This window comes from Apodemus sylvaticus, chromosome 17, assembly GCF_947179515.1.
Source record: "Apodemus sylvaticus chromosome 17, mApoSyl1.1, whole genome shotgun sequence".
Classification (NCBI taxonomy): Eukaryota; Metazoa; Chordata; class Mammalia; order Rodentia; family Muridae; genus Apodemus; species Apodemus sylvaticus.
The window spans coordinates 3,762,755-3,784,713 of record NC_067488.1 but is presented as its reverse complement, the minus strand read 5'-3'; the positions used below and the strand labels follow the sequence as shown (position 1 = coordinate 3,784,713).

General features: G+C 39.6%; 1 protein-coding gene across 3 annotated transcripts in view; it reads right to left on the bottom strand.

Moving 5' to 3' along the window:
• The window catches only part of Vps13b (vacuolar protein sorting 13 homolog B), a 564,131-nt gene that overhangs the window by 67,513 nt on the left and 474,659 nt on the right, over positions 1-21,959 (bottom strand). For all 3 annotated transcript variants that reach the window (XM_052160919.1, XM_052160921.1, XM_052160920.1), the window contains one exon: positions 18,608-18,769. In XM_052160919.1, coding sequence (XP_052016879.1) covers positions 18,608-18,769 — 162 coding nt within the window. The remainder of the gene's footprint in view (positions 1-18,607; positions 18,770-21,959) is intronic.

The following is a 21,959-nucleotide window of genomic DNA, read 5'->3' as shown; positions in this document are numbered from 1 at the left end:
CCCAATATTAAAATATTTTCTCTTTTGAATATTCTTTTAAGATAGAAGCTATATCTTACATGGATAATGATATTAAACTACAAATCAGACACTGAGATATTGATAGTAAAACATCAAATAGGGTAAGATCTGTGGAGGAAAAAACTATGGCCAAAATGTATGAAAATTTAATAAAAATATGAAAAAGATCAAGTAAACAAAGGGTGATAAGACAGGTGAGCAGTGTGAATGAAAATTAAGATTTTTTAAAAAAATATTACTTATACAAAATATTATCTAGAAAACAAAGTTCATCTACTCATTTGCAGTGTCTGGTTTAAGTGTATTGTAATGTTGGGAAATGAGCAGAACAGTGAGAAGAACTATGTCATGCATTCTGAGTTTTCATAGAAACTCAATTTAAAGATGCTTGTTAGCTAACATTATGATAAAGCCATGCAGAAATAATTCTACATCATGGCTTGATAGCATCATGACTAAACAATGACATTTTCTGGACCCTATAGAGCCTTTCACATTTGCAGAATATAATTTCTCATAAAAAAGAATGATTAGGTAGAGATAAAATTGAATTGTTTTTTAGTGCAGAGCTTAGACTCTTTTATGTAGGAACAAGAAAAGAGGAAGAGGGCTAACTTATGAAAGTCTTTCTAAAGCAACTAAGAGTGACACCGCCATGGTGCAAGAGCTGCTAATGGTGACCACTGCCACATTCCATGGGCTGCTGAGTACTTCATTTTTCAGTGTGAAGTACTTGTAAGTTTTCCCTTAGAATTGTCTGAGTTCAACAAAGGCTACAAATACTGTGCAATTAGTATAAATCTACTTATAAAAGAGAGAAACCTGACATCTCACAACGTGGTGGTTGGGATGGAAATTTTAGCTAGAGGGTATTCCTTGTATGAAATCTCAGGTTCAGATAATTATTGACTCACCAACTCTATGGAAGAATTTATATAAGAATTCATTTATATAAGCATCTTAATGTCATATAAAAATATAGGCAAGAGATATATGTGTCTAGTGATTTATCAAGATGTACTTTTGTTCCACCAGTTTATAATATAAATATAGAAAGTCATTTAAAATAAAGTTACTAACACCTATGTCCATTAGACACTTATTTTTTCTTTTTTTAATTTTTTTATTAGATATGTTCTTTATTTACATTTCAAATATTGTCCCCTTTCCTGGTTTGCCTCCCCGGAAAAATCCCATTACCCACCTCCCCTCCCCCTGTTCCTCAATCAACCCACTCCTGCTTCCCTGTCCTGGTATTTCCCTACACTGCAGCATCGAGCCTTCCCAGTGTTGCTATATTTTTCCAACCCTAATACCCGGTAAAAGAAATCTCAACTTAATAACAATACAAGCTATACACCTAGAGTGGGTGGATCTCCCACTACAGTACTCTATTCCCATCTATGTTATCCCATATAACTTGCGGTTTCTCCAGGCCACCGGTAGAATTAGCATCAAAATACAAGCCCAGGGCTATCCACAACATCCCAGGACCAAGGGCCTCTCCTGTCTATGATGTCCAACAAGGCCACCCCCCGCTGCCTATGAGTCTGGAGCCATGGGTAACTCCATGTGTACTCTTTGATGGTTTAGACCCCGGGAGCTCTAGGGTTACTGGGTGGCTCATCTTGTTCCTTCTATGGCACTGCAAACTCAGCTCCTTGGGTCCTTTCTCTACCTCCTCCACTGGGGACCCTGTGCTCAGTTCAGTGGTTGGCTGAGAGTGTCCCCCTCTGTATTTGTCATGCACTAGCAGAGCTTCCCAGGAGACAGCTATATCAGGCTCCTGTCAGCAAGCACTTGTTGGCATCCACAATAGTGTCTGGGTTTTGTAACTGTATATGGGATGGATTCCTAGGTTGGGTAGTCTCTGGATGTTTTTTGCCTCAGAATCTGCTCCACACTTTGTATCTCCCTGTGTGGGTATTTTGTTCCCCCTTCTAAGAAGGACCAGAGTATCTATGTTCTTCCTTCTTCATGAGCTTCAGTTGATCTGTGATTTGTGTGTTGGGTATTCTAAACTTCTGGGCTAATATCCACTTATCAGTGAATACATACCATGTATGTTCTTTTGTGATTGGGTTATCTCACTCAGGATGATATTTTCCAGTTCCACCCATATGCCTGAGAATTTCATGAATTCATTATTTTTAATAGCTGAGTAGTATTTCACTGTGCAAATATACCACATTTTCTGTATCCATTCCTTTGTTGAGGGACATCTGGGTTCTTTCCAGCTTCTGGCTATCATAAATAAGGCTGTTATGAACATAGTGGAGCCTGTGTCCTTATTGTATGCTGAAGAATCCTCTGGGTATATGCCCAGGAGTGGTATAGCAGGGTCCTCCGGTAGTATTATGCCCAATTTTCTGAGGAACCTCCAGACTGATTTCCAGAGTGGTTGCACCATCTTGCAATCCCACCAGCAGTGGAGGAGTGTTCCTCTTTCTCCACATCCTTCCCAGCACCTGCTGTCTCCTGAGTTTTTGATCTTAGCCATTCTGACTGGTGTGAGATGAAATCTCAGGGTTGTTTTGATTTGCATTTCCCTGATGACTAAGGATGTTGAATATATCTTTAGGTACTTCTCAGCCATTCGATATTCCTTTGGTGAAAATTCTTTGTTTAGCTCTGTACCCCATTTTAAATAGGAATATTTGGTTCTTTGGAGTCTAACTTCTTGAGTTCTTTGAATATATTGGATATTAGCCCTCTGTCGGATGTAGGGTTGGTAAAGATCTTTTCCCAATTTATTGGTTGCCATTTTATCCTATTGACAGTGTCTTTTGCCTTACAGAAACTTTGTGTTTATGAGGTTCCTTTTGTCAATTTTTGATCTTAGAGCATAAGCTATTGGTGTACTGTTCAGGAAATTTTCCCCATGAGCTCAAGGCTCTTCCCCAGTTTCTTTTCTATTAATTTCAGTGTGTCTGGTTTTATGTGGAGGTCCTTGATCCACTTAGACTTGAGCTTAGTACAAGGAGTTAAGAATGGATCGATTTGCATTCTTCTGCATGCTAACCACCAGTTGAACCTGCACCATTTGTTGAAAAGGCTACCTTTTTTCCACTGGATGGTTATAGCTCCTTTGTCAAAGATCAAGTGACCATAGGTGTGTGGGTTCATTTCTGGGTCTTCAACTCTATTCCACTGATCTACCTGCCTGTCACTGTACCAATACCATGCAGTTTTTAACACTATTGCTCTGTAGTACTGCTTGAGGTACTCATCAATCATCAGGGATGGTGATTCTGCCAGAAGTTCTTGTTGTTGAGAATAGTTTTAGCTCTCCTGGGTTTTTTTTTGTTATTCCAGATGAATTTGCAAATTGCTTTTTCTAGCTCTATCAAGAACTGAGCTGGAGTTTTGATGGGGATTGCATTGAATCTGTATATCACTTTTGGCAAGATGGCCACTTTGACTATATTTGTCCTGCCAATCCACGAGCACGGGAGATTGTTCCATCTTCTGAGGTCTTCTTAGATTTTTTTTCTTCAGAGACCTGAAGTTCTTGTCATACAGATCTTTCACTTGTTTGGTTAGAGTCACACCAAGATACTATATGTTGTTTGTGACTATTGTGAAGGGTGTTGTTTCCCTAATTTCTTTTCCAGCTTATTTATCCTTTGAGTATGGGACGGCTACTGCTTTGTTTGAATTAATTTTATATGTGGCCACTTTGCTGAAGTTTTTATCAGCTGTAGTAGTTCTCTGGTCTAGTTTTTTTTTTTTTTTTTGGTTGCTTAAGTATGATAGTATGATATACTATCATATAATCTACAAATAGTGATAATTTGACTTCTTCCTTTCTAATTTCTATTCCTTTCATCTCCTTTTGTTGTCTAGTTCCTCTAGTTAGAACTTCAAGCATTATATTGAATAGATAGGGAGAGAGAGGGAAGCCTTGTCTAGTCCATGATTTTAGTGAGATTGCTTCAAGTTTCTCTCCATTTAGTTTGATGTTGGCTACCGGTTTGCTGTATATTGCTTTTACTATGTTTAGGTATTGGCCTTGAATTCCTGATCTTTCTAAAACTTTTAACATGAGAGGATGCTGAATTTTGTCAAATGCTTTTTCAGCATCTAATGGAATGACCATGTGGTTTTTTTTCTTTGAGTTTGTTTATGTAGTGATTACATTGATGGATTTCCGTATACCGAACCATCCCTGCAACCCTGGGATGAAGCCTCCTTGATTGTGTTGAATGACAGTTTTGATGTGTTCTTGGATTTGGCTGGCAAAAATTTTATTGAGTATTTTTGCATAGACATTCATAAGGGAAATTGGTCTGAAGTTCTCTTTTTTGCTGGATCTTTGTGTGGTTTTGGTATCAGCATAATTGTGCGTTCATAGAACAAATTGGTGTTCCTTCTGTTTGTATTTTGTGGAATAGTTTGAAGAGTATTGGTGTTAGGTCTTCTTTGAAGGTCTGATAGAATTCTGCACTAAAACCATCTGGTCCTGGGCTTTTTTTGGTTGGGAGACTTTCAATGACTGCTTCTATTTCTTTAGGGGTTATAGGACTATTTAGATGGTCTATCTGATCCTGATTTAATGTTGGTATTTGGTATCATTCTAGGAAATTGTCCATTTCATCCAGATTTTCCAGTTGTGTTGAGTATAGTAGTAGGATTTGATGATTTTTTTTTTTTTAATTTCCTCAGTTTCTGTTGTTATATCTCCTCTTTCATTTCTGATTTAGTTAATTTGGATACTGTCTCTGTGCCCTCTGATTAGTCTGGCTAAGGGTTTATCTATCTTGTTGATTTTCTCAAAGAACCAGCTCCTGGTTTGGTTGATTCTTTGTATAGTTCTTTTTGTTTCAGCTTGGCTGATTTCAGCCCTGAGTTTGATGATTTCCTGCCATCTACTCCTCTTGAGTGTATTAGCTTCTGTATGTTCTAGAACTTTCAGGTGTGCTGTTAAGCTGCTAGTGTATGCTCTCTCCAGCTGCTTTTTGGAGGCACTCAGAGTTGTTATGAGTTTTCCTCTTAGCATTGCTTTCATTGTGTCCCATAAATTTGGGTATGTTGTGCCTTCATTTTTATTCAATTCTAAAAAGGTTCAATAAGCAAGCTTGTTCATTTATTATAATTATCATTATTGACACTTCAAATACTTTGATCATGAAATCAGATATAAATACATACAGCATATATATATACATACATACATATATACATATACATACATATATACATATACATATATATATATATATATATGCAATGATATGCAGGGTTTTTATGAAAGAAAAGGGCATGGGCATTCTCTATAGTCAGGTCATGTGTGATATGCCTGTGTGTGTATATATATATATGCAGATGTGGATGATTCTTTTCCTCTTAATTAGTAAGTAAAACAGTGACCGATATAATCTTTGGACAGCTTGGCAGCTGATGATTCTCAGAATTTGGCTGGATATAATTCTTTAGAGGAAGGTTTTAGAATATGTAGGATGCACATGATAAAAGATAATTCAGAAGAGCTCAGAAACAGAAGCCAAGAAAATAAACTCAAGAGGTTCTCTTATAGTCATTCAGATACTCTTGGATTTGTAAATCAAAATTGTCAAGCTTCTGTTTGTTCTGTTACATCTATTGTAACTATATATAAGTATAAATGATGAAGAAACCTATCCAAAGAATTGGAACTCTATTTTAAGTTACTATCAAATGTAAGAGACATCAGCAAAATTTAATTTAGGAGACATGCCAACACATATCCTAAGAAAAGATTGAAAGGTTTTATGATATTTTAATTTATTTTTAGTCATTATGATGACCTGGGCAACTAAAACTCTAACTTTTAATTAGAGGAAAAAAGAAGGCAACAGATGGACAGAAAATAAATAAAAAATTCTTATTTATTTTCATTGAAGTAAATTGTGTTGCCATATGGAGAAAACATTTTTATAAAGGTTAAAGTATCCATGGCAACTGCAGATTCTCAGAGCCTCTCCAAGTTGTGCAGTTGGTTTTTCTTTCCCAGGGAGGGAATGTGCTAAGAACTTGTCCTAACTCATTTTATCCCCAAATGTGAGCCAGGCAAGTCAAACATGAACTATGCCTTGAGGGAAGTCCCTGACTCCACGAGAATGGGTTAGTTCACATTTATCTTAAAATCTGTTCAGTGTTCTTAAAAATTCACTAACTTGGCAAGTCAAGAATTATCATGAGAAATGAAATAATTTCATAACTTTGAAGTCAGCCAACATTCCTAGTGTCTGACACTCACTGGGTTTGTCCATATCTTGGGTATTATTCTAACCTTTAAATAATGAGTTCTTCAATATCCCGGGAATAATTAAATGCAAGAGATGATCAGAAGTACCACAATGTAACAGTATGCCATTGTCTTGGTTAATGCGTTTGTCACACAGGTTCATGGCAATGGGTGATGATTAAAAGTAATCATGATATATATATATATATATATATATATATATATATATATATATATATATATATATACATACACACATATACATACATATACACACATACTGAGGTCTTTGTGACATTCCTAATTAGTAGTTACCATAATTAAAAATGGCAAAATACTATGCTTCAATAGGCCAGCTGCACAGCCTTTCTCCAAGCACAGTACGTTAAAATTCATATTTCCAATGATCCATGTGAAGAACCTTTGTATTTAGACACTGAGAGCTGAGGACACTCACATTTGCAGAGTACAGCTTGAGGAAAGGTACGAATGCCTTGTAAAAAGCATAGGGAATCTCTAGTGTGTAGTTTTAAAAGCTACATTTTAGTATCTAGAATTTACTGCCAGGGGAGGGGCAGAGAAACCATAACCAGTCCCAACAGTCATTCTTCTCTGCACCTCACAGCTCAAATAATCCCCAGACAACCTTCCCAGTCAGTTTTTGTAGAAAACTCCAGAAATAGGCCCTGGGATGGGAGGAAGTGCCCCACCACAGCCCTATCATGGCAATATCTTCTAAAGACAGAAAAGGGTGCAATGCAGGTGATTCTCAGGAAGACAGTCACAGGGAAAGCAGCTCAGTCTCAATCGCCCGTGTATAATTTAAAGAAGTGCGGGATTCCAATGGGCTAGATACGTAGTGTTGGACCCATTCTGGTCTCAGTCCTGCGGGTAACTCTGGAAGGCACCAGAAAGTCCCACAAGAGCAATGTGATTTTCCTGATGGAAGTGAGATACTTGAAAAAAGGAAAAGCCAAGAGACCACGGCTATAGTTTCCCTTCAGCTCTTCTGGTTGCATGAAAAATGAAGTAAGAAAGCAATTGACAGCAACTGGACAGTAGTTCCTGGTTCTCAAATAGAATCAATGTTTATAGAATATTTTGGATTAAAATCCTTGCCAGATGGTCCCAGAAGTGTTTACCTCACTGTTGACTTTAGCTATCTTGATGTCAGCAACAATAAAAAAAAAAATCCTACTACTGTCACTGAGTAGTAAGGTATAAAATCCTTCCTTCACAAGTGGACTTGCAGGTTGCAGACAGCTATGCCCTAAATGACAAGGGTGACTCTGTGGACTTCTGGGACATGATTGCCATGATTAAAGAGAAAGACAGCATGAATTACATTTAATGTGTATTTAGTTTAAGTATTAGTAATGCTTAAGTAATATTTAGTAAGTATTCTATCCATGTTTAGTTTATGAAAAATAATAAGAATTTTTACAAGTTAAATATAGATTAAATAAGAGTATGAGAAGCTGTACACGCACTGGGCGGGGATGGCTCCACGTGAAGCCTACACCTGGTCTGTGGCACTTGTGCCCAGACCAGCAGGAATGGAAGGCCACGAGCTATTCTTGGCTAAGAGTCTGACTGCACTGATTGTGTGTGGTGTGTGTGTGTGTGTGTATGTATACATACTAGATTTAAAAAAATATGTATAGTACATAGAAAGGCATCCAGGACAACATAAAAGTAGGGTTTATAGCCTAGGACTGTAACCTATGACTTTAAGCTTCTGATCTTGAGTACAGTAAGAGGGGTTATGGGAACCCACAGCTTTCTAGATTCAGTGAGCATCTACTGAAGGTCTGTTAAAAAGCATGGCTAGCACCTCCTTTCCTGTCCACCTTCCACTCCAATTTACCTGCCTCTCTGATTCAATGTAATCCTGTGCCTTTAGTTAAAACTATTGGTTGAATAAAGATGCCTACAGCTGCAGCCTAGAGCTGGGCAGAAGTAAGGTAGGTGGGGCTTCCTTGCTCGGGGCTTGGGGTCTGAGGAGAGGAGCACGGCAGGAATGGGGAGAGTAGACACTGGTAAGGGATCGTGAGAACTGGACATGAGGGTTGGCCAGTCAGAGTAAGATGATTATAGATATGTGTTTTATATGGGACCTGAGTGACCAAAGGCGAAGTAGAAGCCCCTTGATTGAGATTAAACAATTACTACAACAGTGATAACTCTACCCAGCTAGACATGCTCCCTTTTATTGGTGTTTGTGTGTGTGTGTGTGTACGTATTAGGAAGTTAGAGGTCAGTGTTGTGTGACTTCTTGTACTGCTCCCTACTTTATTTTCTTGAGATAAGGTCTCTCATTTTATCTGCAGCTTCCTGATTGGTTAGACTGGCTGCCAGTAAGCCTCTGCAAGCTCATTTCTAAGACAGTCCGATAATGCCTGCTTCTTATTATCTGTTTCTTTGTGTAATTGTTTCCACATTAGACAGGACTGATTTGTGTTTCACCCCTGGGATGTAACATAAATGATAATAACTTCTAAGCATAAGCACTTGCTTCTGTCTCATTTTGTCCTGGATTCCTTGATCTAGGGAAAACCAGCTGCCACATCAAGAGAATACACAAGCAACTCTGGTCCTGCAGCCCAATCAATCCTTCTGAAGGCTGGACTGCAGCTCTGGCTGATGCCTTAATTACAACCTTTTCAGACCTTGAGTTGTAACTATTAACCTAGTTCTGAAATTCCTCACTCAACAAAACCCTTTGACTACTTCTTTTTCTTTCCTTTTCTTTAAAAAAAAAAAAGATTTATAATTTGTTATATATACAGCATTCTATCAGCATGTACACCTGGAGGCCAGAAGAGGGCACTAGATCTCATTATAGATGGTTAAGAGCTACCATGTGATTGCTGGGAATTGAACTCTGGACCTGACTGGAAGAACAGACAGTGCTCTTGAACTCTGAGCCATCTCTCCAGACCTCTTTTCTTCTTCTCATTCTTCCTCTTCCTGTCCCTCCTCTTCTTCCTCTTGTTGTTTTTATTATTTTTTTATTATTATTTATTATTATTATTATATAAGATTTTTGTGATAATTTGACAGACAAGTAAGAGAGATTTTGTTATTCATAAACTGGTGCTCTTATAACAAAAGCCCAAGATGTAGGAGGGGAACTGGAGCGGAAAAGAAAATCTATAAAAACACAAGAAAATATTAGTGGATATCTAAGAAGCTTCAAAGAGAAAATGACCAGAAACCTGATATCTCATCAGAGGCTGAGGAAAAGGAAAAGGGCTATTTGCTCAGAGGTGTCAGGAAGTTCACCATCAACACTGTCACTGTGTCATGGAAAGCAGCCAAAGGGCTAATAAACCAAAGACCTAGGGAAGGTTTCCAGACAGACAGTACTGAGGCTCCTCCTAGTGTCTATCTCTAGCTTGTGCTATAATCCAGGAGAGATGCTTAAGATTAAGGAACCATCCTTAGATAAAAGCAGGCCAGAGTGTGCTGCTGGTTGTGCAAGTGCCAGCTTTATCAAATGAAAAATGACACTAAATGACATGGCCAGGAACAGTGGTCTAGAAATGATAGTGTGTGCTATTATATTCTTGGTTAGGGCTTCACGCATATTGAAACTGGTGTCAAACAAAAGGGACTCAGAGATGCTAAGGACTCTGAGATGCTAAAGTGCAGTGTCCTTCCAGCCATGTTAGTAGGCATCCGTTTACTTTTGTGTCTACAGGTCAGGAGGCTGTGGGTTGGCCATGTCTTCATGTAACAAGACTGTAGATAAGGATTCTTATTTGGATAATCATCTTCTAGGTCTACTCCAGTGGTGGCCTTATTTTGAGGGCTCTGGCCTCACATTGGCTGGTGCTGGCAGCCACTTCCAGGCTGGCCGGCTAGTGCAGCAAGTTCAGTGCTCCACTGCCCTGCTCTTCACAGAGGTTTTGAGTCTCTGAAGGCTTTTATCTGATGAAATTAGGCCCACCCAGAATTAATTAAAAACTAGCCACTTCAGAACCTTAACTGTATCTATAAATCCTTCACTATGACTGCTGCTTTAAAGTTTATGTCTGATAAAGCCAACATCTGGATTCCTGTGGGTTGGAATTGTCTTTCACTTCAAAATGAGTAGCTTTCCTTTTCTGACTTAGATCTCTGAGGTTACTTTCTGATCTACTAGAGTTACATCATGCAACACTATAAACACTATATTATAGAGGCTGTGGATTCTAAAGAGTGCTGATTTTGGAGTAATTTCTTTAGGGTAGTACGGAAGACTCTCACACCTGGGTGGGAGACAGTTCAATTCAAGTTTGAGATGCAAGGTGCTTGCAGTCTTTTAGCATATACGTATGGCTCATGAGAACAGCTGGGTCAACTGGAGATGTACACACACACACACACACACACACACACACACACACATCTCCAATTCTCCAATTTATGGCTTCTCTCCTTTCCAGGGTTCTTTCATTCTTTGACTGTACTGGTGTCCCAGGTTAGAGAGATGACAGGCCACCCTGAATTGCCATGGTTTTGACTCCTTCCCAAACTTGCCCACGTTGTTTAGAACCCAGAGTCCTCAGGCAGTGTTTGGCATTGTTCAGAATTCATAGCTGCTATTCACCGAGTAATCATTTTCTTATGCATTTATGTCAATATAGCCTCAACTTTGCCAGAGCTCTGGCACCACCATCTTTCCCAGATTTAGGATCTGCAGCAGTGTACAGCTACTTTCTGTGTGTTCTCCCCTTGTCTATATTCTCACCTCCACCAGAAACATCTCTACCAAGTGTGTACAACTGTGGTATTCCTCTATTTACATTACCCCGTGGCCACCCACAGCTTCCTGCCAGACATCTTTTCAACACAGAGGGATAGGGTCTTTAGGACAGAACTCCTCCAAACAGTATTAAGCTGAAATTGGCTCATAATTGATTATGAAAACCAGTCCCCAAATAGCCAAAATTTCTAACAGGTTGCTAAAACATTGACAGCTTGAAGTCAGCTACTGAAGGAATATTTATATCACAAAATTTGGCTGACTTTCTTAGTTAGGGTTTCTACCACTGCAAGGAAACACCATGACCAAAAAGCAAGTTGGGGAGAAAAGGGTTTATTCTGCTTATACTTCCTTATCATAGCTTTGGAAAAATTCAGGACAGGAATTCAAACTTGGAGGCAGGAGCTGATGCAGAGGCCATGGAGGGGTGCTGCTTACTGGCTTGTTCCTCATGCCTTCCTTGGCCTGCTTTCTTATAGAACCTAGGACTTGAAGCCCAGGGTAGCTGGACCCTCTTCCATTGATCACTAATTGAGAAAACACTTTACAGCTGGATCTCATGGAGGCATTTCCTCAACTGAGGCTCCATCCTCTCTGATGACTTTACCTTATGTCAAGTTGACACTAAAGCCTGCCAACCATTTTATGGACCCATCTTTTTAGGGTGGCCCGCCTTTTATCCTGAATTACAATGAAATAATATTGAACTTCCTTGACCATGGTATTCTGTTTCTATCTCCCAGGCTACGTGTGGTGTGCTCTCCATGGCAACCTGCACTCAGTCTTCAGCCTGGCCTGTGCTGGGTCTGGATGTTCTCACCTCTATGCTATCACAGTCTGAAGGCAGCATTAAATTGCTTAGCACAGCATATCAGAGCTCTTGCAGCCTTCACCCAGGTTCCCCTTTGGCAGTTCCACACATGCACTGCACCAAATTAGATACGTTCCCTACTGTGCCATGTTGCCACGTCTTTGTAGCTCTCAAACATCTCAGTCCACATGCGTTTAGACCACCACCTCTACTTTCATGTCACTGGCTCAAGTAGCTCTTAGTTGAGAATAAATTCCTTAGGAGACTGTTCATATTTAATACATACAACAGATTAAGAGAAACTAACCACTAGCAATTAAACTATGAATAGAAAGATAGGAGACGAACTAAGGCAGAGAGCAATGGTGGTAGAAGGCTTGTGAGGACATGATGGAGACCTTGGCGTGTAACACTGTGCTGTCTGTCATGGCTTTCTCAGTACCTTTTGTGCATTTGCTCTCACACTGTGAGGATAACATTCTGTATCGAGAATTTAAATTCTTTTCTTGGTTATAGGACACAGCAACTATTTATATTTTCTATATAAATACTTTGAAAATCCTGCAAATTGTTGACCATCACAGACTTGTTAGATTTTACTTTACTCTCCTTAAAAGTACACATTTTGGTCTCTTTCATTTTTCAGTGTTTTTAAAGCTGTGATGAATATTTTAATGTAAATCTTTGCTTTCATTTACATTTTTTCTAACATGAGATTACTAAGAAATTATGGAATCAAGTTTATAGAGGCTTATTTTAATGCTTTGAAGCTTTTTACCCAAGGAATCCTACAAAGGGAGTTCACATTCCCTTAGCAACTTGTATAAGAGGGACACAGACAGGCAGGCAGACAGACAGGCAGGCAGGTGTGCACACACACACGGAAGTGTAAAGAGGATGTATGAGTAAAGGATTAAGGAGGAGTTGGGGGTGGAGTGTATAATTTATTGTATATATAAATGACATTCTTGAAGAATTCATTAAAAAATCTTTATCATTTGTTCTTTTTAAAGAAACTTCACAACCCTTAGCACCATAAACATAACTAGCTCTAATACATGTATGCACACAGAGAACACTTGACAAACATCAGTGTTAACCCAGAATCTTTTCCTGCCTATGTCTCTGCCTTTTTAGTTTTCAAATTGTGACTGAGGCAGTAAGGAGTCTGTTCTTTCTCTGGAACCATCTGAACAAACACATGGTGTGAATGCACTTGGAAAGAGTGGACTGAATAGGACCTGCAAGCCAGTTCAAACAGGGACAATTCACTGGAATTATAAGACACTCTTATCCTCAAAACACAGTTTTCTTAAAAAAAATGGGAAAATCATATTTCACCTTAAAATAGTTCTACATCCCAGAAAGGAACTGGAGAACTTTCTAAAGCTCTTACACTGACTGGGTACAGAATGCGAGGCTAAAATACTGTTATTTGACAAGCATGTTTACTGCATGGCTTACACGGTTACTCTTATCATTTCTTACATTTTTGAGTTTTTTTTTACCAAGCACTGATGTGATGGGAATACCACAAAGGTCAAAGTGAGGAGACTACGAATCCAGGTTTAGCCTATTGAGATCTATTAGCCTTAAGACCTGAGGCAAGGGTTGGCACAAGGGATTATGGGCAAACTGGGCATTTTTGGATAGCTTGTGAATCTTTACATTTGAAAAATTGACTTTAAAAAAGATTTTATTAAAACTTAAAAGTGAGACTTACTCACTTTTATGTGTGAATGCTTTGCTCATAAGTACGCCTGTGTATCATGTGCATGCTCTGCCTAACAAGTTCAAAAGATGGCACTGGATCTTCTGGACTGGAGGTATGGATGGTAGTGAGCCGGCATGTGCGTGCTGGGAATCGAACCTAGTTTTCTGTAAGAGCAACAAATGCTCTTAACTACTGACCAGGTCTGCTCCAGTTAGAACCTTTACAATTATAATGTTGAGAAAGAAAAAGGCAAAAGAACAATTCAACACATGTGTAAGAAAAATGAAACTGGGGCTTCATCTATGAATACAGTGTCACTTGAGAGCAGCCTTCTTACTCCTTTATGAACTCTACTGTGCTCTGCATGATGAGAAGCTGCAACATCACTTGTAAGACTAGGGAAGCCTTCTTAAGGTGCCTGTCATTAGGGAAATGCAAATCAAAACAAGCCTGAGATTTCACCTCACACCAGTCAGAATGGCTAAGGTCAAAAACTCAGGAGACAGCAGGTGTTGGCGAGGATGTGGAGAAAGAAGAACACTCCTTCACTGCTGGTGGGGCTGTAAGATGGTACAACCACTTTGGAAATCAGTCTGGCGGTTCCTCAGAAAACTGGACATGACACTTCCGGAGGACCCTGCTATACCTCTCCTGGGCATATACCCAAAGGATTCCCCAGCATGCAATAAAGACACATGCTCTATTATATTCATAGCAGCCTTATTTATAATACCCAGAAGCTGGAAAGAACCCAGATGCCCCTCAAAGGAGGAATGGATACAGAAAATGTGGTATATTTACACAATGGAATACTACTCAGCAATTAGAAACAATGAATTCACAAAATTTTTAGGCAAATGGTTTGATCTGGAAAATATCATCCTAAGTGAGGTAACCCAGTCACAAAAGAATACACATGGATGCAATCTCTGATAAGTGGATATTAATTAGCCCAGAAGCCCTGAATACCCAAGGCACAAATCGCATAACAAATGACTCCCATGAAGAAGTATGGAGAAGGTCCTGATCCTGGAAAGGACTGATCTAGCACTGGAGGAGAATATAAAGACAGAGAAAAAAAGGAGGGAGGTGATTGGAGAATGGATGGAGAGAAGAAGGTTTATGGGACATATGGGGAGGGGGGATCCGGGAAAGGAGAAATCATTTGGAATGTAAACAAAGAATATAGAAAATAAAAATATTAAAAAAAAAGACTAGGGAAGCCTAATATATTAGCTACCTTATTAACTACCTGATCCTTTAACGGAGGTGTTGCCAACCTCCATCTTTACTGTAGGGTTTATATTTTTGGTACTATGTCTGTTTACTGAATAATTGCAAGATACTCTGCTGGTTTTCAAAATAAATTGTTATCTAGCTATGTTTACAATTTAAGAGATGTGCCATTTCCATAAAGTTATGAACTACTTTTATGTTCACTGTAGAGAAATTTTTGTTATTTTAGGTATACTCTCTAGAGCCCTTACCTCCATTGTTTGATTTAATTACTAAAATTAAGTGATGGTGGGGCTGAAGCAATGACTCAGGCGAGCAACACTGCTCATGCAGAAGGCCTAGTTCAGTTTCCAGCACCCGCCTAATGGCTCATAACCATACTTCATTCTAGTTACATACAGTATATCCAAAATCCTCTTTTGACTTCTATAGGCACTAGGCACTCAAAATGGTGCACACACACATGTGCATAAACACTCAAATTGCACATAAAATAAAAATAAATCTTTATACTAAATCACACTAAATCACCAGTAAGTGGAATTCTTTATCTCTAAATATGTGCATAATCCATAAACTGTGCTGTCTGAAGGTAAAAAGAGGTACAGACTCTTACATACAAAGCAGAGGTTTTGCTATTTCAAGGGTAGATTAGCCAAAAGTGCTAGAACCAGAAAGGAAGTTGCTTACGACGGCTGACACGGTCCTGCAGTTCATGTGTGACCCTTGCTCTTATTCTGGGAGGATGCCATCAACTTGTACCTAGATTCAACTCTGTAGGATACGAAACACTTCTGTGAAGACCAACTCCTTGATGGTTATTGTGATCACCCAAGCTATCTGGAGAGCTAAACTGAAGATCTTTCAAGTCCTTTGTGGTGGCATCTGATGCTGTGCAGCTGAACATGTTCAATTTTTTCCCTAGGAAACAGTTACACTCTTCATTTGTTTGTGTAGGCGAGAAATTGTTGTAGAATGTCCAACATTTTAAGTGATTCTGGCTCAGAGCATGTGTTAGAAATTCTAAGTAGAGTTTATGACTTCTCAATTCTAAAAGGCTTCTCAGTTTCAGATTTCTGGAATTGGTTGTATCCATGTCACTTCTTGTCCTACTGGGACTCAATGTTGTCAGCTGCCTTCTGTGTGGCTCTCAGGCACTGACAGCGGCCTTCCTTCTGTGTGGCTCTCAGGTGACCTGACCTTTTGAAACCTTTCCAGGTGTTGCCGCCACTTTCTTGATCTCCACAACATAAGCTGCACTGTTTAGTGGAGTAAGTTCTGTGACCTTGGGAAATCCTTCCTGAGACTATGAATTCACTAATACCCAGGCTGCATAAACATGTATACACAAATGTTCCTAAACCCAAGCTTGCTGGGCAGTTCAGGATATGACTTGGAATCTGGAAAAAGGAACATTTTGCTCCCTGTGTATCTGTGACGAGTTCCAGGTGCAGCCTGAAGTTAAGTGGTTGGTTTTTCTGGTCCTCAGATGTAAGCTCTCATTAGAGCCCAGCAATGTGTGCTATTGTGAATGTTAGGAATTCCATGAGGACCCTCTGGGCCTGTTAAGGCCTATGGTTTCAGAGGGTCTTAAAATACATTTCAGCATACATAGAAACAAAAATGGACATCATTTTCTCTTAAAGGAGTCTGATTTATTAAACGCAATGTTTTCTTTTGTTGAGTAGGTATGGGGTTGAGACAGGGCTTCACCTTAGCTCAGCTAGGCCTTGAACTCACTATGTGGTAGAGGATGATGGGAATTCTTTGATCTTCCTTCCTCAGCTTTGAGTACTGGAATTACAGGTGCACCACACACCCAATTAAAGACAATGTTTCATACAATTTATATACGTTAAAAGTTACAGAAGTTCAGTTTGGTGACACAGTCAAAACTTTGCAAGGGTTTATACTTAGCCCAACAATCCTCTATTCCTTCGGCTTTGGGCTTATATGGTCTACTATATCAGAGACTTCTCAGCTCTTCTTTTAAAACCTCAGATTGCCTAGTTTAACAGATGAATCATGCTGCTAAAATATAGGGAAAGAAGATAGGATTGTGGATATAAAACTGCATATATAAACTAATAAACTAATAAAAGGTAAGTTCTCTTATCTTTAAAATATGTATGGCAATAGAGATGTTGAGAAAATAAACTAGTATTTAAAAAAAAAAACCCATAAAAACAACAGGTGCAGTGGTGACAGTGACCATCCATTCTTGTTTCTCATCTGACCTCTCCTCTATCCAGGAACTGCATGTCCCACAGTCCTGGGCTCCAGGAATCCCGCTGGTGACCCTGCAGGGGCGAAGTGTCTTTCTTTGTGCTTTGTGGGCTGACCCATGGCTGGCGGCATATGCACTCAAGGGCACAGCCACACATTACTTCCTGGAGGTCCTCAGAAGTATGTTTGGTGCCACTCACTCTAGTGCATTGCTGGGATGCAGTGACCATGGAGGGCTCCACAGCTAGTGCTACTATGTTTGGGCTTGCCTGTGTACAGGCTGTGTGTGTGTGTATGTGTGTGTATGTGCACGTACATGTGTGCTTCTACTTTTGTGACTAATAAAAAATAACAAAAGAAACAAATACAACATCCTCATGTCACACAGGGCAAATGAAAACTCTAACATAAAAAAGTTTCATGAAAATTGGAAAATATATGTGACCTAGGCTAAAATTATGAGTGCAATATTATATTGTGTGAAAAGCTTTGTAAAGAATTTGTACTAAACAATACTAGAGAGACGGTTCAGGGGTTTGGTTTCCAGCATCTCCTCAGGCAGCTCATCGCCAGGGGCTGAGCATCTGTGGACACCTATACACATACCTACCCTATTCACTCTCAGACACAGTATAAAAACAAATCTTTAAAAAGAGAATTTGCATTATAAAAGCTTAGAGTTTTGATGTCCTGTTAGATTACTTTGATTTAAAATTAAGATATTTAAATGAAGAATATTTCATTGTCTCTACATTTCCAAATTTTATGACAACAATGGGTTATTACATGTGAAAAATCTCAAAATAACTAAAAGACAGTTTTCTTGTCTTGGGTACAGACAAGAAAAGAGAGGAGGTAGAGTCTGAAGTGGAAGATTCTGAAGCTGGCCTATGACCGACCACATGGGAAAACTTGCTCTCTAATTGAATGACCTGCTTTTAATCACAAGCAGATAATAGTTTATTACCCAGAGTTTTAGAAATACACTATTCTTGGGAATACTTCCTAGAACTTCTTTTTCTCATTTAAGACCACATCTTTGCATTTAATTCATCTGTAGACTATCCCCGCAGGGCACATCTCTCTAATTATCCCCACTAAAGTGACAGGAGAATGGAATTATACCACTTGGAAAGCAGACATCCTTTGCTGTGTCTTTTCTCAGAGCTCCCCAGGGCAAAGTTTGTCATTGTGGTCACTGCATGATCCTGACTGTGACTTTCTGCCTTTGCTATTGACAAGCATCTGCCTGGTACAGGGCATGAGCAGAGGGAATCTGAATGGTGGTTAATATGCTCAACACCTGTGCTGACTGCATACCAAGCCCCAGTCTTGTTCCTCACACAGACAGAGCAGGGGCTGTTCCATCCCCATTCCGGGAAAAGCACAGCACAGAAGTCCAGCACGATTGCCCAGCACAGGGCTCTAGAGCCTGCCTCTTTCCCCAGCAGTACCCATGCTGCCTCTTTCCTCAACAGTACCCATGCTTACCAGGAGCATGGCCTGTGAGCAGTCCTGGATTTCCATCAGATGCCACTACACAGAGAAATAACCACACACAGACATAACTGCAGAATAAACAAATCTGAACAACGGCTGTTTGTAATACTGATTTGCAAATACCTGTGGGGATTTGTGAGAACGCCAGCTGTACTGGTGACTATGGAGACTTGCCAAAAGAATATTTTCATCAGTATCCACCTGGCCAAACCGCAGTGTCTCCTGTGTGTCATTACAGATCACAAAGTGGCTGAAGACCAACTCTTCTACCTCAGGGCATTTGTTCTGGAAGAAAAAGAATATGAAAGCCAATGTGTGTATCAGATTAATTGCAAGATGTTTGGCAGCTGTCTGCCCATTGGCCATTGTTTTAACACACAAATGCTAAAGCATCTGTTGTCATTAGCTCTGGTATACAGAATATCTATACTTTTAGGATAAGCACAACAAAAATATCTTAAAGACATCATACGTTCCAGGAATGTGTTTTGATTTATACTCCTACAAAATAAATCATATACACAGAAGAGGAAAAGAACAATGAGATCCCACAAACGTTTAACATTTCTTAAAATGAATTAACATGCTATAAAGAGTGCTGTGCTGGGCTGTGCACATTTCTGAACAGAGTACCAGAGGCTAGAATTACCATGTTCCCAGCCCTCTAAACTCTACAATCAAGGCCAATTACCAAAGCCACAGTTTGTACCCTACAGAAAGTAAGGATCATTTAGGTCACTACAATCCTGGGTCCCTTAAGAGGGAGAGAGGAAGGGAGTAAATGGTGTGCGCGCGCGCGCGCGCGCGCTCATGCCCAAGGAGAGATATAAATAAAACCATAACTTTCCCTCTATTGTTAAGAGGCTGAACAGATCAACTCCAGAACTCATTTAAAGGCCAAGTTGCAGTTTTAAAAGGAACGATGTTAGTTGAAAAAGTTTCCAGTGTCTGTTTCATTCAGCAATGGGTCGGTAGCTAATGCCCCATTAAGCACTTAAGGATCCTCTAGTTAGCACTAGGTTTTTTTTGCTGATACCTCTTTCTCAGCCTAAAGAGTCCCTACTAGTTGTAACATCAAATCACTGGCTGTACTCTTTATCACCCAGGCTGTGGCATAAAACCAGTCAACATGGTTTCAGAGAAACTAAAAACATAGCTAAGAAAGGGATTAACTTGAGGATCTAAACTTCCAAGTAGCTTATGAAAATGCAGGGAGAAGGTAGGAGAGTGGACAGCTCTCACGAGTGGACCTCTGTGTTCTGACTCAGGATCCAAAGAATGCCTTACACTAGAGTTTCTCCTTTACTGAGGAGAGGGGGAAGTGAAGGGTGACAGGAATTCAGAAGCAAGACAATGCAGGGAATTAGGATGATGCAGGGGATTAGGAAACACAAAGCCCAAGGAGTCTATAGTAGTACACAGCAGTACTCAGCCAGTACTGAGTACCTAGAACCCCATCAGCAAAAAATTGGTGGAAGCAGAATCCAACCTCGGCCATGCAGAATACCAGGTGGGTGTTCTATGGTTGCAGGCTGTGAGGAGACCCTGAGAAATGCATTCTACCAGACACTCTTGAGGCCCACCACCACCACCACCACCACCACTACCACCACCACCTCCTCCTCTTCTTCCTCGCCCTCCTTCTCCTCTTCAATCATCTATCCATTCTGGTTTAACCTCTCAATGCTCATGGTGCAGAAGCTTGCTTTGACGGGCATGCTAATCCACAAAGATAGTCTGGCTGAGGCCCAAGCACTTATGACCATTAGTGCTCTCTCACATGAGTTTTAACTGTTACTCATGAGCTTAAACCATGACTGCTGCTTGCTGTCAGACCCCAGCTTTACCTGGACTGTGACTAGAGCACTAGCTCAAATTCAATCTCTATTTCTAGGTAATCCAGTTCTGCCCTGCTTCCCAAGGACCTCCCACACTGTTCTGGACCCATTATTCAGTCAAGCATCAAGCTGTTTCCTGCCCTAGTCAGTTCCCTCTGCTGGGACCTCGATCCTTCTTATCTCTTGCTGGATTGGCCTGCTTCGATTCTGCCTCCTGTTTCTTCTAAATAAAGTCAGTGCCTCAAGGTAGCTCTCAGAAGTCCTCTCCAGGCCTGACTAGGTTCCCATTTGATGCTGACACGACACTATTCATCAGCTTCAGAGTGCCTATTTATTTGTTTTATTACCTGGAGAAGAAACAGGACCTACAATTTTACCTCTAATACTCATAGTAATTCCTAATGCTTGAGCACCCAACAAATACTTAGGAAACAAACAACAAAACAAATCTTTATTTTCTAACTATGCTGGGAAGTAAGCTCAGGGCTAGGAGCATAGGCAAGCACTTGGCCAATGAGGCACACCCTAGCTTACCTGTAATAATAACACTGGTGAAGCATGTTGACTTTGTAAAAACTAAAGAGTATTTTAAAAGTGAACTTAAATATCTAATTTTATGCTCAGATGTAACTGCCAGCCACAGTTGGAATGATGTTTTTCAGGCACTCTTTCTTTTTTCTTTCTGAATCTCTGGCTGTTACTATGTGCCTAGTTATCCAATCCTACTTAATGTCTTTATCTAAAACCTTTAATCAACTAGAATCACAGTGTGTAATTAGTTTTGATGAGATTTTTCCACTTGGTATTATGTAATCAAAACATAATCAAAAAAACTACACTCCTTGTAAGCATTTCTCTCTCCTGTCCATGGGAGAGTAAAGAAAGCCGTGAAGGAGAGAGGGGGCTGCTCCCATTCCCACTCAGTTACATACACATCCTGAGGTTAAAATTCACTTTTCATAATGAATTAGGATCAATCTTAACACAGATGTTAAGTTACCAAATCATATTCCTCTCCTCAACTCTAAAAACTGATGAGGGTTTAAGAAATGATGAAGGTTTTAGGAAAGAAGTGTAAATTAAGGAACAAGGGAGTTGTTTATATTTTATCTAAAGAACACTTGAGGTCTTCAGGGAACTGTTTCTCAAATGTTCCTTCATCTATGGAATTTATTATAACTATAATAAACTTGAACATTTCTTGGAATGTTTTAGATTCTGTTATATTAAAAGCTTATATTCATTTGTTTGGCATCATCTACAGTGAGTCCCAGAATGGTACAAAAATCTGTAGTTGAAAGATGGCTTATTCATATTTGAAGGTCATGTCATGTTGAGGAAGCAACCGCATGGTTACCTGTATGTTTGGTAAGTAAGAGATGTAAGTGTGCCTCCTTTTAACTGTTATTTATTTAAACCAGGAAAATTGACACAGAAAGCAAAAAGAAAGTGGTATTTTGAGCTCATAATTTAGTTTCATGAAAGGAACCACCATCATTTCACACACACACACATACACACACACACACACACACACACATATATATACAAATACATCAAATACATGCAGTGCAGGGAGGGGGGGGGAGGAGAGAGTGAGTGAGTTCTATAACCACAGAAATCAAGAACCAATGGGA